The 16,167-nt window shown below is 35.0% G+C and overlaps 1 protein-coding gene across 1 annotated transcript in view; it reads right to left on the bottom strand.

Annotated features, from left to right (window-relative positions):
- The window catches only part of mtbp (MDM2 binding protein), a 46,395-nt gene that overhangs the window by 2,441 nt on the left and 27,787 nt on the right, over positions 1-16,167 (bottom strand). The window contains exons 13-20 of the mRNA XM_003200157.7: positions 14,815-14,928; positions 13,607-13,777; positions 12,293-12,377; positions 11,951-12,109; positions 8,184-8,279; positions 7,846-8,097; positions 2,822-3,011; positions 1,224-1,337 (exon numbers count right to left, since the gene is read on the bottom strand). Coding sequence (XP_003200205.2) covers positions 1,224-1,337; positions 2,822-3,011; positions 7,846-8,097; positions 8,184-8,279; positions 11,951-12,109; positions 12,293-12,377; positions 13,607-13,777; positions 14,815-14,928 — 1,181 coding nt within the window. The remainder of the gene's footprint in view (positions 1-1,223; positions 1,338-2,821; positions 3,012-7,845; positions 8,098-8,183; positions 8,280-11,950; positions 12,110-12,292; positions 12,378-13,606; positions 13,778-14,814; positions 14,929-16,167) is intronic.

The raw sequence follows: 16,167 nt of genomic DNA, 5'->3' as shown, positions 1-16,167 counted from the left end.
TATTATTATAATTCAAACTTTGTATATACTATTCCATATATTATAATGTATTGTATTTTTAACCAATTTAAGATGTTTGACAATGTTAAAATATTATGTTGCATTTCGGCATGTTTTTGACTTATTTATAGACATAAATTTAAATAAAAATATCCTGGATTTGAAGAATATTGTGTTCCTGCACTTCACTGAGCTCAAGTAATAGTTTAATTTATAAAATTGTGAATGAATTTGACTGTTGATGTCTTAAATAATAATGTCAAATAACCAACATTTCTCAAAATGGATAAATCTAATTTTGCAACAATTTAAACAGTTTAAAAGTTTGCACAGTTTTATAGAGTGCACTGACTCTCACAAGTGTATCTCCAGTTATTTTTTGTGATTAATATATTTTAAAATAACTGCAAACAAAAAAGTAAATAAACTTTCCTCTGATTTCTTCTTGAAACTCTTCCCTCCTAGTCACATACCTGTCTGATGGCTCATTATGCAGGTCTTTGTCTTCAGGTGTGACTCACTGCATAGTAATGATAGTTCACATCTTCCCGCATAAACCAATTTCACTCAAAAAGTGACTTAGAATTTTTAATTCATTGTATTGTTTTCTGTGAGCAAGTGAACAAGATGATTCTCACATCACTTTGAAGCAAAAACACTAGACTACCAGATCCAGTTCTCAAAAGTCTTGTGCACAAATGTTCTCTGTGTGTTTCACGGCCTTGTTTCAGTGACTTCAAAATTTTAGTTTTTCACTAACCACGCATAAACGTTTTTTTCTCAAAAACACAAACAAACATGCTGCTTAGGTATTATTGTAGCCCAGCTTGTGCTGTTTACAGTGTTATCACACTTTAGCCATTTATATGTTTTTAAGATACTGAAAACAACACAAATGTCAGTGCATGTCAAAACTTCTCCAGAGCCCCAAAACACCCTCAGACCCCAGAGGGTTAATGCTATTAGCTCAAGAAAATAAGTAAAATAATAATAAACTTTAAGGAAACATAGTTAAGCATTACAAAGGATGCTCTTTTTTTCTCTCTGCATATTTTGGGAGCAAAGGAAAGTGTTTCTTGAAGTGCGTTTTTGTTCCCCTGTCATGGATAAATGATGTAGATATGATCAATCGACAGTGTTTACGCAGCACATTTTGAGAGCTTCAAAGATGTCCTAAAGGCAGGACAGCAGGGTGCGAGAGAAAGAGAATGATTCGTACCCACCTTCAGATAAAACTTTGATATGTCAAACAGTCTTTTACTGCAGGCTTCAAAGCATTTGTGCTCGCTGCCGATCCCGTGTTTATTGAGCGTTTTAGCAACAACCTCCTTCAGCATCTGAAACAACGGATGAGAAACATGCAAAAATCACTGAACTACTGCTCTCACAGACCTTACATAAAGCCTTGACATTTGCTGATGATGCATGTGAGTGAATTCACTGAATAAAGGAAAAGGTTTATGGTTATACATGGATTTCTGAGCACTTCTTACACGGCTCTCTACACGGCAACCTATTTTATTCTTAATCGATTTATGTCTCTCTTATCACTAAAATCACAGTTTCTTGGCCATAATTTATGTCAAGTTGCAATGTTATAAACAGCTGCCCTATTTTCAAAAGGAAAACATTTAGCAAATTTTCCACACATCCAATAAAGCATTACAGTACTGGCTGATACTGATAAGCTGATCATTATCTTTATTATATTATTAAATACTGAATAATATATATATATATATATATATATATATATATATATATATATATATATATATATATATATATATATATATATATATATATATATTTATTTATTTTTGCTATATTTAGGTTCATAATTAAAATACTTGTTCATTTTGTACTAAAAGTACTAATATTAACACTTCCAATCATTAAAAAAAGGGAATTTACAATATTTACATAACAAAATTTAATATTACACCTCACCTGAGATCGTCACACTACACTATCTGCTAAAAATACTAGAAATTCAATACTAGAAAATCCATTGAATAAAAAAAGTACTGTTAAAATCAAAATATAAGTACTGTTGAAAAATAAAAAAGTTATGTTATGACTGCCAAAAGAAGTGAAAAGTAATGACCACCAATAAAAAACATTATTATTGACAAAATAAATAAATGAACGAACAAACTTGTAAATAAAGTTCATATACTGTACATTAGGGCTGTGCGATTTAGGGAAAATATCTAACTGGAATTTTTCTGACAGATATTGCGATTTGATTTGTGATTTAATTTTGTAGTCAAGCTTCAGGTAAACAATCTGTAAGCCGTGGCAACAATTCTGCAACAGCTCTTAAAAATGACCTGTATTTGTTTGGTGTCTAACCAAAATATTTCCATATTACTGATGTCCTCTTTTTCTTTGATATTAATTTGTTTATTTATGCTTCTGAAGCAGCAGGTGCCATTATCCCAATTAACCGCAATTTCCTGTTTTTTTTTTTTTTTTCCATTGTGGGCGTTCCAATTCTGATTGGGCAGAACGAACGTGTGCTCACTCAATTGGCTAGTAAGACTATCACACACAGATGGCAGTCACATTTTCTCTGGCCGGAAAAAATATTTCATATCACAGCCTCTTGCGTTTAGCTAATCGCAACATTTCAAATTGTGAGTGCGATTTGATTTCGATTAATCTCACAGCCCTAATATAAATATATCACTGTAACTAATACTGCACTACAGACAGAATGGCATGCAATTGTGCAACCCTTGTATTTTCAACAGATGTAACTTTGCAGAAAATGTAAAGAAAGGACGTGTCCTAATAATGGTATTTAATTAGCACTTACCCTATTGTGTTTCTGTGAGCGGGACTCTGTGTGTGTCTGGTTGGGTTTTTGACTGGGAGAGGGGTCCGTGACAGAAGCAGAGCGTCTGGCCAGAGTAGAACCAGAGTGAGCCGATTGCTGCCGAAGAGCCTCCACTGCTGGATGAGCACCAGCAGAACCTACAGACTCTGAGCTCTCTGATTTACAGAATCTGAGAGCAGAACAGAAGGATTTAAGAGGATGAGATAGATGGTGGAAGATATTGCATCTCTGAGATCATCAATCCCTCAATCTCACTTTGTAGCTCAAAAACATAAAAAAACTCTGAACAAAATGATCTGATGTGACAATCTACTTAAATACTGGAGATCTCAGCTATAGTGCTCTCTTGCTAAGCCTGTTCAATAAGAATCTTGGGCCCCTTATGAAATGAGCTTTATTTATTTAAAAACCAAATTTTTCTCAAATTCCATTACTGTTTTTGCTGATATTTAGATTTTTTCTGGATTTAATTTCAAAAGTTAAAATGCATTTAAAAATAAAAATAAAAATATAAACAAACAAATGAATAAATTCAACAATAAATTGATAAAAAAAAAAAAAAACATAATTATTGAAGATTAAACAGAGGATAGGATATACACTACCTGACAAAAGTCTTGTCGCCCATCCCAGTTTTGGAAACAACAAATAACAACTTGACTTCTAGTTGATCTATTGGTATCAGAAGTGACTTATATGAAAAGCAAAGACATTTAGATTATGCTTATTTTATCAAAATAAAGTAAGATCATTTCCTTGATTATTAATGATTTAATTAGAACAGTAAGGTCTGACTTTGCTTAGACAAAAGTCTTGTCACTTAACAGAAATAATGTACAGTATAGACTATAAAGTCATGGTGCAGTGGAAAAAGAATTAATATTGCACATGACTCCCATGATCTTGCATCCATACATCTTTGCAATGACTCAAATAACTTATTAATAAAGTCATCTTGAATGGCAAAGAAAGCGTTCTTGCAGGACTCCCAGAGTTCATCAAGATTCTTTGGATTCACCTTCAATGCCTCCTCCTCCATCTTCCCCAGACATGCTCAATAATGTTCATGTCTGGTGATTGGGCTGGCCAATCCTGGAGCACCTTGACCTTCTTTGCTTTGAGGAACTTTGATGTGGAGGCAGAAGTATAAGAAGAGGTGCTATCCAACTGAAGAATTTGCCCTCTCCTGTGGTTCGTAATGTTATTGGCAGCACAAATGTCTTGATACCTCAGACTGTTGATGTTGCCATCCACTCTGCAGATCTCTCGCACACCCACATACTGAATGTAAACCCAAACCATGATTTTTTCTTCACCAAACTTGATTTATTTCTATGAGAATATTGGATTCATGCAGGTTCCAATAGTCCTGCAGTATTTGTGATGATTGGGATGCAGTTCAACAGATTGATCAGAAAAATTTACCTTCTACCACTTTTCCAAATGATCAACTAGACGTTATTTTATACTTTTGTCAGGTAGTGTACATGGTATGTGTTGTGTAAATTATTATCATCTTATTATCATCTTATTACCATCATTATTAGTCATTATTCATGTCACTGCTGCCATAATATCAGAATATTACTCTCATCACCAACTTGAGTATTGTTATTGATTTTATTATTACTATTATTATTATTTTATATCATTATCATTATTATTATCATCATTATCATTATTATTATCATCATCATCATCATCATCACCACCATGAATGCTAAATATTAGTTTTAATTTGTAACTTTTCTTGTGAACACAAAAGCTGTGCTAACGACTGAACGACCAAATTAACGAATGAACGAACATATGGAAGTAACATCAAAAATTACAGTGTGAAGCCACGGTTCGGTACATAGTTCGGTTTTGGGGTCACAGTTTGATACAGCAGGAACAACAGGAATAAGTAAAAAAAAATCCCCAGTGACTATTTTTTTCTGTTGTTTTGAACAAGCAAAATTGTTTTGTCACAATAAGCTAAAGAACTGAAAAGCTACTTTTAAAGGTTGAGCCCAATCCTCTCCTTACAACAGAAAAACAGTAATTGTGCATAAATGCAATTATGACAAGTAACGCTAGGTGCTTTTTAAGTTAATTTGGTTTGCTATAGCATAACTCCAGTGACTGGACCGGCAGTGTATTGTGGTTTGATTAGGTCAACTGCAGTACTTTTTATTCATTCATCCACAATTGAACAAATTCTATGACATTCTGCATTGTACATCTAATTAAATTTTATGACTGGATTCCAAAGCTCTGCATTTCTTCATCACGAAAATCATAGCCTCCTAGAAACCACTCAGCAGCATCAAGCTCAAACATAAATTTCCAGATGCGTGCGTTTAGTTCCTGATGATGTGACACTGCTGTGGTAATTTCAGAGCGGAGCAATGTCTGAGATGATGATAGTTTTTAAAATTAATGTGGCCTCTGGAGTTCCGCAGTGGGTCAGCAGCCAAAAAAAAAAAATTCAATAAGCTCATGTCCTGACAACACATCATTTAATGCACTAAGGGCTCCTGTGGTGGCAGACAAGGCCAAAAATGAGACATTTGATCACTGCCATGTGTGAAGCGTGATTCGAGAGGGTCGGTGTGATTTCAGCCGAAACTGCTGGAAGGAGACGACTTTGACATTCATTGCTGCGCTGCTCAGTGATTTTCATTCATTGCTCATTTTAGTCTGACAAAGCCATCAAGCACAGATCTATATTCAATTTGGAGGGGAGTGACGTATGGCACATTCAGATGCATGTAAAGTGGTGGGGCGGACGATTGGAGGAAGGCTATGATGAGCCTCGCTGCAGAATCAATGAACTGACAGCTTCAGAAAATGACTGGAGTAACTGGAGAAACATTAGCTTGACTGTCTAATTGAATGTCCTGCCGGTGTGAGAAGTGGTGTGTAACGATGGGTCGACTTATTTAAAGACTGGCAAATTGAATTTCATTAAAACTAACTGCCCTTGAAGCACACTTTCTGGTGCAGGGCATCTAATGGTGGCAAGTCTTATCTATTCATTTATCCAGCCATCTATTGATTTGGAGAAATTTGCCTCGATTAGATATCTTGCAACAGATATTAATACTGTATACATATAACTATTTATTAATGACATACAGCTGCTTGATGATTGACATAATGTAGGACAACAACTCACTGCATGATCAAGCCTAAAGAACACATTTAAATGCCCCTAAAACTCCCTGTATGAACTGTCCCATACCTTTGTCATGTGGTTAATCAATATCACATGAGCAACAAATTCAATATCATACTGAGGGGCACTTTTGTGACGTGAATGTATAAATGTGATGTTGATTTTATACAACAGTTCAGTAAATAAGTTCTATTTTAGACAATAATTTTTGGGTAACACTTTATAATAACTACACACTATAAATCATTTATTAAGCATAAGCAAATAGTGAATTCATTATCCGTTAAGCATTAACTCTACATTTATAAACGTTAGTAAGGAGTTTATAACTGCAGCTACAAATGCTCTATTCTTGACATAACCACATTTAAAATGTGCTTAATAATTGTATTTTCATACTTAGTAAATGATTAATTTTTCATTACTAAATTGAGTATCGCATTATTTACAAACCAGTTGTATTTAAGAGTAGTTGAGGGTTTTCGCGCTTCTCCCTTCCGGTCCTCAAATAAGTTGCGCATCCCTTCTCACCCAGGGATCCCTCCTCGCTTTTCAGACATGTCACACTCAGACTATTAAATTTATTTAGTAATTGTGCAGGTTGTGATTTTTTTTTTTTGCAATATTTTGCTTGAATTTAATTGTATTATTTCTAAATATGTTTGGCGAGTTAAATATTATTTGAATAAATATATCTGTTTAATAAATATTTTCTGTTTAAATGCACCAAAATACATTGCCTATATTCATTGAGAAATAGATACAAATATTCATTTTCAAAATGGAGTGCACTCAATTATGCTGTTTCATTAATTAGTGCATTTCATTCTCTACTTGGCACTTGCTGTATATAGATGAAGTGGTACACATGGGAAACAGATCTGATACTAGTAGAATATCACAAAACTTTCAGCCAATCAGCTTTAAGACCCAGAACAAGCATTTGTATACATTTATACAGCATTTACTACTTTAGTTAATGTTAACAATGTATAGTTGATACAATAATTTTTTTGTTAAAGTATTGTTAGGTCATATTAACTAATGTTGTTAATGTTGAGGAATATACTTATAGGTTGGGCCAGACAGAATCTGCAGACATTTTTTGCCATTTCTGCTAAATATTTTATTTTAAAAAAATCAGCAAATTTATGCAGAATAGTATCAGAACTAAAAATGTAATATATCAAATAAAATTTAAAATATTACCCTTTTAACTTGTATTTAATGTTCACAATGCAAATCCAATTAGATCCACTTATTTTGTAAACAAAGCAAGTCTTTCATATTGTATATCTACTAAAAGAGAGAAAATATTACTTTACAAACTGTATTGTGAATAAACATTTTATTAATTTAAATTAATAAATTTAATTTAATTAAACATTTAATAGACTTATAAATTAAAAATTCTATGAAACCATATTATAAATATACTAATTAATTAATTTATTCATTAATTCATTTTCCTTTAGTTTAGTCTCTATGTTAGAGGCCACCACAACGAAATGAACCGCCAACTATTCCAGCATATGTTTTACGCAGTGGATGCCCTTTCAGCCACAATCCTAGGAAATTCTTAATTTATTTCTTACATTATTGCTCTTTAAATATGCCAACAGACCCCTTTAAACAATACAAAGATCCGAAAAGTGGTAATGCACCCAATTCATAAATGTATTGACAAATAGAAAATAAATAAAAATAAAAAAACAATGCAGACATAAAACAACAAACAAGCCCAAAGTAAAAAATAAAATAAAAAATGAAAGACCTGTAGCGATCAGTACATAAGATGACATGAGCTGACCCATCCTCATTAGTATGCACACTGTGCTCTCACCTCTTGTGTGGCTGGAGGTCTGTTTCGCGGGAGCGGCGTTTGAGGCGGGACGGCTCGCTGTGCAGAGCTTCACCGTCAGGTACACTGCCCGGTTCAGACAGCACGGCTGGAGACGGTGCAGGACTGAGGGCGAATGGCACAGGGCAAGGCTCCTTACAGCATGTACTCTGGGTCTCGTATCTTATTAGTCGGGACTGCAGCCTTACAAAGCCTCGGTCTCGCTCAAGAGCCTTGCGTTCGTCCAGACAGAACCTGAAACAAATCGAGAGAAGGCTGGAGAAAACAGAAGAAATGGGAAGGATAGATTTCTATGTAGAGACACATTTATGCACACTTACTCTATTCCATGATAGTTGGACCTGGCAGCCTTTAAGAATGGGAGCTTGGTCACTTTTCTAGGTGTGAGATCAGGAGACAACTGAAAAGCATGTTCCCTGCACAACACGCACACAAACAAATTTAGAGATATTCAGTTCTAGAGACTGCATAACATGTGTGAGTGTATGTTTTCCTCCTAAAACAAATAAATAAACAATACATTGATTTTTTTGCACATACCCACAATTAGTCAAGTGGTCCCAAACCTTTGCAAGTTTATTTTAATTCTGTTGAACACCAAAAAATGTTGAGGAATGTTAAAATCCAGTAGCCAGTAGTTGGAAAAATAAATAAAATTGAAGTAAACGTATATGGTGTCCAACTGTATTTAAAATATCTTATTTTTTGTTTAACAGTAGAAAAAAAAATCTCAAACAGGTGAGTAAATAATGACCGAATCTTCATTTTGGTCTTTGTTTTTGGATTAACAATCCTCTTCCCCCCCCCCATGTTTCTCTTCGTCTTGCTTACTGACTAGTTTGACAAACACAGTACTTCAAATGGACTCTTTCAGTCTCAACATTCAGCTTAAGGCTCCACTATTGTACACACTGTTTGTGAGGATGGCATTTTTGGCTGAACACTGACAGTGTGTGCTAACATCCACAAACACTCCTGATGAGGACAGTGTGTGAAATAAACTTTGGGTTTAGGGTAAGTTCTACATGTTCACATCCTGTAATATGTTTACCCGCTTCTTTTTGGTCAAGATGAAAAAGAAAAGAAAAAAAAAAAAAAACGCAATCCAATTAGTTCTGCTTTGCTTCACCTTTTAACACTGGAACTACCAGAACTACTAAAATGGCCACATTGGTCATTCGGACCGTTCTGTCCCAAACTGTTTTGTCACATATGTACATAAGTAGAAGCTTTTATTGAAAATTAAAATTAAGCTTTGACATTGTCATCCTATTTTATGAAGTCATTACCCTAAAAATAGGATTCTGTAGCCTATATTTGTGTACAAGTTACCTGACCACCCCTGAAAGTGCATTTCTCACTTTGTCCGGTAAGTGTGAAGAGTAAAGATGTTTTTTTTAACACAGTGAAAATTTTGTTTTTGAAAGGTTGAAAGACATGTCTGTAATAAAGTTATGTTTTAGCTATTCTATTAAAAAGTTGTTTTAGTTAGCAGAAAGTTGCTAGGCAACAGAGGCATGCCAATTTAAAGGTGCATAAAAAAGTAGAGGGACTGAAATTCATGTGGGCGATTAGACTGTTATGGCCATGCAATATAGAATTATTCAAAACTCTTTTGTGTTTGTAATTTCAATTAAAAAAAAATGTTATGATGAAATATACATAAATTTAATCACGGTTAAGGATGTGCAATTAATCGAAACCGAATCGCAATTTCGCACACTTTCGTTCTACCCAATTAGAACTGCGCAATTGAACTAGGCTGAACACTCAATAAAAACAAACAAATAGGAAAGTGCTGACAAGTGTCGATTGCACAATGATGACATTTGCTCCTTCAGAAGCATTAATAGATTAATTAATATCAAAGTAAAATAGGACATCAGTAATATGGAAATATTTTGGTTTCAAAGTCACAAACACAGAACAAAAACAGGTCATTTATAAGTATTTTTGCCACAGCAAGAGAAAATACAACAACCAACACCTAAAAAGGAACCACATGCAGCTGTATAAGAAATGTCTTGTTAAAAAGTCAACTGAAAGCATTGCCAGTGACATTCAATCAGCAAGCAACAGCAAAATACAATTTTCGAATTGTTTCAGCCATGTTAGCTTGCTAAGTGTTCTGTATATTTATAATTATAATTTTTTTGTTTTTTATAATAAGCTACAAGATCTCCCTAATTTGAGTTTGACTTGTTTACAGAAGGGTAAGGTCATTTTATTTGTGGCTCTAGAGAAAAATGAGTTTCATTTCTGAATTTTTAAAAATAAACTTGAATAAATATTTAAGTAAGTTAGTATCCTTTCAGTTCCTTTTTTTAACTAACACTCACTGCATTTTAGCAGTAAGAAGCTACGGATTACACAGAATATTAAGCTGAAGATTGACTACAAAATTAAATTGCAAATCAAATCGAAATTGCAATATTAGATATTTTCCCCAAATTGCACAGCTCTAGTGAGAGTAAAATTTAATTTAATTTTAACATAGTTATCGGTTTCAATTTAGTTTTATTATAGGTTTTATTTTAAAGGACACCTATTTTCACCCTTTTTCAAGATTTAATTTAAGTCTTTTGTTTCTCCAGAATGTGTCTGTAAAGTTTCAGCTCTAAACACCCATTAGATTATTTATTCTACCTTACAAAATATTGGATGTATTTCTCTAAACAACCATGTAGCTGTTTTTGCTGCCTTTGACTTTAATGCTAGTTCTCCCCGCCAACCGTTTCCACGTGCCTGTCAGAGTGTGCCTCAATCTCCGCCTCGACTGCGTCAAAAAAAAAGCAGAGTGAAAGACATGAAGGGAGCCAATCTCACGTATCATTTGTGAGAAATACTAAAGTGAGAACTTTCACAATGATTATTATTGGATGTATTTGTTGTGGACTTGCAACATGTTTACACGTGCACACACACACACACAAAGCGTTCATTAAACTTTGCACTGTTTCTGCACACAAATGTGACAGGATACATGTTAATATCCACTGCTGTATGGATTTCCATTATGTTAATGTACAAAATAAACTTAGTTTAACTTTCTCAAACCGGGATCTTTTATAATTGTACTGACATGCAGCTGTGAAGATGGTAAAATCACTGTAATTCATTAGAAACAAGCACTTGCACATTGTAAAACTCATTCTTGATAACATTTGATGATGATTGATGATCACAGAGAGCTCAACAGATCTTTTAATCGTATTTGTTTTGCATACGTCCTGTCTTGTTGATTTGATTATACTGGTTGCTACGGAGACATGTTAATACGTGGCAGTTAATCAATTCGGTGGGGAAACCACACTGCTAGGTCACATTGCGGAGGGCCTCAAAATAAGAGGGATTTAGATCCTATTTTACCACCAGAAAAAAAAGAAAAAAGACTTATTGTTGATTGTTTCTATCAATCCAATATGATTGTGGACGCACTTTACCTACACTTCAAGCTTAAAAAAAGATTATTTTCATCATAGGTGCCCTTTAACATAGTTATAAAATGACTCTATTTTAAAATACTCATAATTACTGTCTTTGTAGTTTTAGGTTTTACACTGAATCAAAACATACAAAATAAAAAACGTTGAATTTCACATACACGCAAAAAATAAGGAACTTACTGAACATCTAGAATAATGCTGTGTCATGGGCTGAACACAGTCGATGTAGGTTCCTCACAAAAGATTTTTTCAATGCATTTATGCTGCTTTGTTCATTTTAAAACTTGAAAGGTCACATTTACTGTACATTATTACACTAAAAAGAGTGGATAGGAAATTCTTAACCTACTGTGACCGGCAGAAGTCAGTCATTTGAGTTTGAAACAGCATGAAAAGAAGTAAATAAAATATTTTTGTTTGTGTGTGAACCATCCCTTCAAGACGAGTGCAAACTAAGTTTTAAAACTTTCTGCCATGCATGCACACACACTTGGCCCCTGCTTGTCTTGAGGGACTTGAATACCAGTTATAATAAGCTAGGAGAAAAAAAGTCATTAAGAGACATCATGTCAGACAGAGTGAGTGTGTGTGTGTGTGTGTGTGTGTGTGTGTGTGTGTGTGTGTGTGTGTGCATGACCAACCCTCTAAGCACTGGCAGCGGCTGTAGCTCTCCGCTCGGCAGTCCATCAGGGGTGAAGTGTTTGAGCAGCTCTCTGGCATCCAGCAGTGTAGAAGTTCCCCTCTGGCTATCTTTAGGCCCCATCAGACTCTCAGAGGAACCACTGCTGAACAGCCTGCACCTGTGGACGGCACTGAAATTTATTCATCCAACAGAGCACAAACGGACTGTTCCAACCAGCACGCAAGCTACATCCCCATCTGATATCTAATTCAGAGTTCATTAAGCCATCCACAGAGACAATAACTCAAGGCTTTGGAAGGGTAAGCTTTTATATGAGGTGATGCAGTAACATACGGTTTACCTGGATCTTTGTCGCACTCGCTGTATGTTCTCATAATTTTGTAGGACACTTCTCTCTGGCCATTCTGAGTGAGAATGCTTTATTTCTTTGAGAGAAAGCGAGAGAGAGACATTTAAGTTTATTATTACCTTCTCTGACTATGTCATAGCAAAAAAACATACAATTTTCAAAATTTTTAGAGATATCAATTTTCTATAGCAAGACAATAAGATTTGTTTTATATTTACTTAATGATGGACAAGTAAGATACATGTATATTTTGTCTTACAATAGATGTGGTGTAATGGAATGCAACAAAAATAGGGATGAATGATATATTGGTGGCCATATCGTTATCGGCCGATAAATGCTATTTTTAATGTTATCGTTATCGATCCAATATCAAAATTAGACCTATATCTTCAAGTCGATAGACTACGTGACTGCAAAGAACTTGTTCAAACCTTTTCAGATTTGTCCAGTGCACTATAACGGAGCTTTCCTCACATGGTTTATTCCTTCAAAGTCCGTTCATTCTTTGTGTGGTTTTACTGTTTGTTAATAGCTCAGTAAGTAACCATGTTCCTTATCCTTGTAGATATGTTTGATGGAGTGTCATTAGCTATGTTTCCATCCAAAAATGTGAATTACTTTTATGCACAAAACTGGATTAATCGCAATAAAGATCTGCAAATAAAGCAGCGTTTGAGTCTCTTGATTTTGGAGGTCATTAATAATATAAGAATACCAATATTGAAATGGTTAAGGCGTTTTAGAATGACCAAACCAACATGTCAGATGCTTTACAATATGCTCAGCCTGCTGGTTTGTTTATTCACACACATTTCTATCATCACATGATCTCTTATAACAAAATCACATGACCTTTTATTAATGCGAATACTAGAATTTGTTCTGTAAAAGAGTTTCCATCAGTTTATGAGCATCTTTTCTTATCGAATAAAAAGTTTATCCTAATCAGTTATGCTTAATGCGCATAAAAATAGGTGGATGGAAGAACACATATACAGTAAAACCAATATACAAACCAAATATACAGCCTACCCAATTCACCTGTACCACATGTCTTTGGACATTAAATCGCAAATCAAATCAAAATATCTGTCAGAAAAATTGCAATGAGATATTTTACCCAAATAGCACAGCCCGAATGGCTGGCAACCCTACTCTAGCATTTTCTGTTAAAATTTAGCATGATCAATAAACAATGGATAAGGTTTAGCAATTTAAATAGACATGATGAATCCTCAATTATTAGTTGACATCGCTACTATGGATAATACAAAAAGAGCTCTGTGTTAAAGTTCTCCTTACCATTTTTCTTAGAAGACGTAGGTTGTTTCTTCTTCTGCAGGCACATGTGTTCAGAAGCTCTGGGCAGGGTAGAGTCATGCATTTGAAGGTACTGCTCTCTGGCCAGATTTAGAAGAGCCTTCAGTTCATTTACAGGTATGGCAGCAGACTTCTGGGCATCCTCGCGTCGTCCTAACCACAGATCAAATGCATCATTACATGTCTTTAAAATTTTTTTTTTTTTAAATGAGTCTTGATCTGTTGTGCAATTTCTTGGTCAAAAAAATGCTCAAGAGAGGGTTTTGAAGCAAGTAAGACATTGTTGAGTTATTTCTGAAGACACATGATAATATCAGAATATCAGAGGAATGGGCAAAAAATCCCAAAGACAGGTATGCCAAGCTTGTGGTGTCATATTTAAAAAGACTTGAGGCTGTAATTGCTGCCAAAGGTGCATCAACAAAGTATTAAGCAAAGGCTGTGAATACTTATGTACATGTGATTTTTCAGGTGTTTTATTGTTTAAAAAAAAATCTTTTTTTCACATTGTCATTATGGGCTATTGTGTGTAGAATGCTGAGGAAATAAATGCATTTAATCAACTTTGGAATAAGGCTGTAACATAAAAATGTGGAGAAAGAAAAGCAATATGAATACTTTCCGGATGCACTTTATTATGCTAACCAGTTAACATTTAGGTAGATCACCTACTGCACCTTTAACATTCACTTTATCGTAACACACATATAACTTTTCAAATCAATAACAACAATAATGCCTCTAAAGCAACCCTAATGCCTTTTTAAAGAGCACAATTGTTCATGATCACAACATTGTGGGATCTCAAGAGTAATTTGTAATATCAAATCAATAACAAATTGCCCCATGTTTAATGGAGTGCTTGCAGAGAAAACCTCAGAAACTGACCTCAGTTCATCTGCTACAAGACTAATAGCAGCACTCTTGATTTACCACAATTGTTCCATCAATCACGCACTCTATCGTGCACCATAAACCTCTGTTAACGCGACAAGTGTTGAGGCTCTGAAAAAAGATCTATTGTTTACTTCTCAAAAGAGAACCTAATGTCTCCAGAAAGTGCTCGTGTTAGATGGAGAATGTACGATCAGCGGAATATGATTAGATGTGTGTTCTGGGGCGACTGAAGCACAACGTGTGAAACCTTCGAGGTCCTGCTGAAAGGTTTTCCGTTGCTTGGAAACACTTACGGCAGCATTCCTTAAGGACCAGGGTCTGCACCTTGGCCAGCTTTCTCTCCCTGTGCACGAACTGCTCTCTGCGGAGACATGGCAGGGACCGCAGCCAGTCAGCAGTACTGCTCCCTGCGGACAAAACACAAGAGAGTTTAAAGTCTGGGAATGCAGAAGAGGGAGAGAAGAGATGTGTTAATCACGTAAAAAGTACCAGGAGAGGCGGCTGCTAAAATGTCCAATCTAAAGTTTCTCACTTCAGATTTAGGACTGCAGCGCTGTTATTCCCTCTCACAGGATTACTTTTGGTTACGCTAATGCTCTTATATGTGTGCTGTTTAGAAAAGTGAGAGTGGTTGCCTACTTTCTATGACACTTAAGCAGGAGCTAAAATTGAAGTATGTTACGCATCTTTAAAACTACAAAAGCATTCAAAACCTTTCAAAACAATTCAATAAGTTTAATGCGGCAAACATTTGCATGAAGACAAAACTGCAATAATGCCTGACACAATCGCGACCAGTTTAATGATGTTTGATGCTTAAATGTACATTCGCTTAAGCTACTGGGCATGAGGCAGCAGAAATAGAAAGCCAGCAATCTGAAATGCATTAATGCCACACATCTCAGCCACAATCTGTTCAACAGTTCAGACTACACTTTAACTCTTGCAGTGCTTTTAAAGTATGTCTTTTGCATTACCAAATCCATATATGATAATAAATAAGGCCTTATTAACATGTGATTTACAAACATTTAAAACGCTCACGTTACAGAGTAATTATCTTGTCTTTACTTTATTAAGTACCTTTTAAAATAAAAATGTACTTAAATTATACAGGTGCCACAGTGACTCAGTGGTAAGCACTGTCGCCTCAGGTCGCTGGTTTGAGTCCCGGCAAGTTAGCATTTCTGTGTAGAGATTGGAATGGTCACCCCATGTTCGCATGTGTCCCCAGAGTCCGAAGACATGTGGTACAGGTGAACTGGATTAACTAAATTGGCTATAGTGTATGTGTGTGTGAGAATGTGAGTATATGGGTGTTTCCCAGTACTGGGTTGCAGCTGGATGGGCAAAAAAAAAAATGCTGGAATGGTTGGCGGTTCATTCCGCTGTGGTGATCCCTGATAATCTGGGACTAAGCCATTCACTGAATGAAATTATACATGTGCATTAACCTAATACGAAACAAGAAGGAAAATCTAATCTGTACCTAATTTTAAAAAATCGTTATTTAAAAGGACAAATATCAGTGCTGACTTTGATGGCTTTGACCATGCATAACTCCTTAATAGATTAGTTCAAGTAATATTATTTTTACAAAATCATTGTCACAATACTTTAAAGTGACATCAGTAGTTCAGCTGTAA

The sequence above is a fragment of the Danio rerio genome, chromosome 16 (genome assembly GCF_049306965.1).
Source record: "Danio rerio strain Tuebingen ecotype United States chromosome 16, GRCz12tu, whole genome shotgun sequence".
In the NCBI taxonomy this organism is placed as follows: domain Eukaryota; kingdom Metazoa; phylum Chordata; class Actinopteri; order Cypriniformes; family Danionidae; genus Danio; species Danio rerio.
The sequence above is the reverse complement of the archived record's forward strand: the minus strand, read 5'-3'. Positions and strand labels throughout refer to the sequence as shown.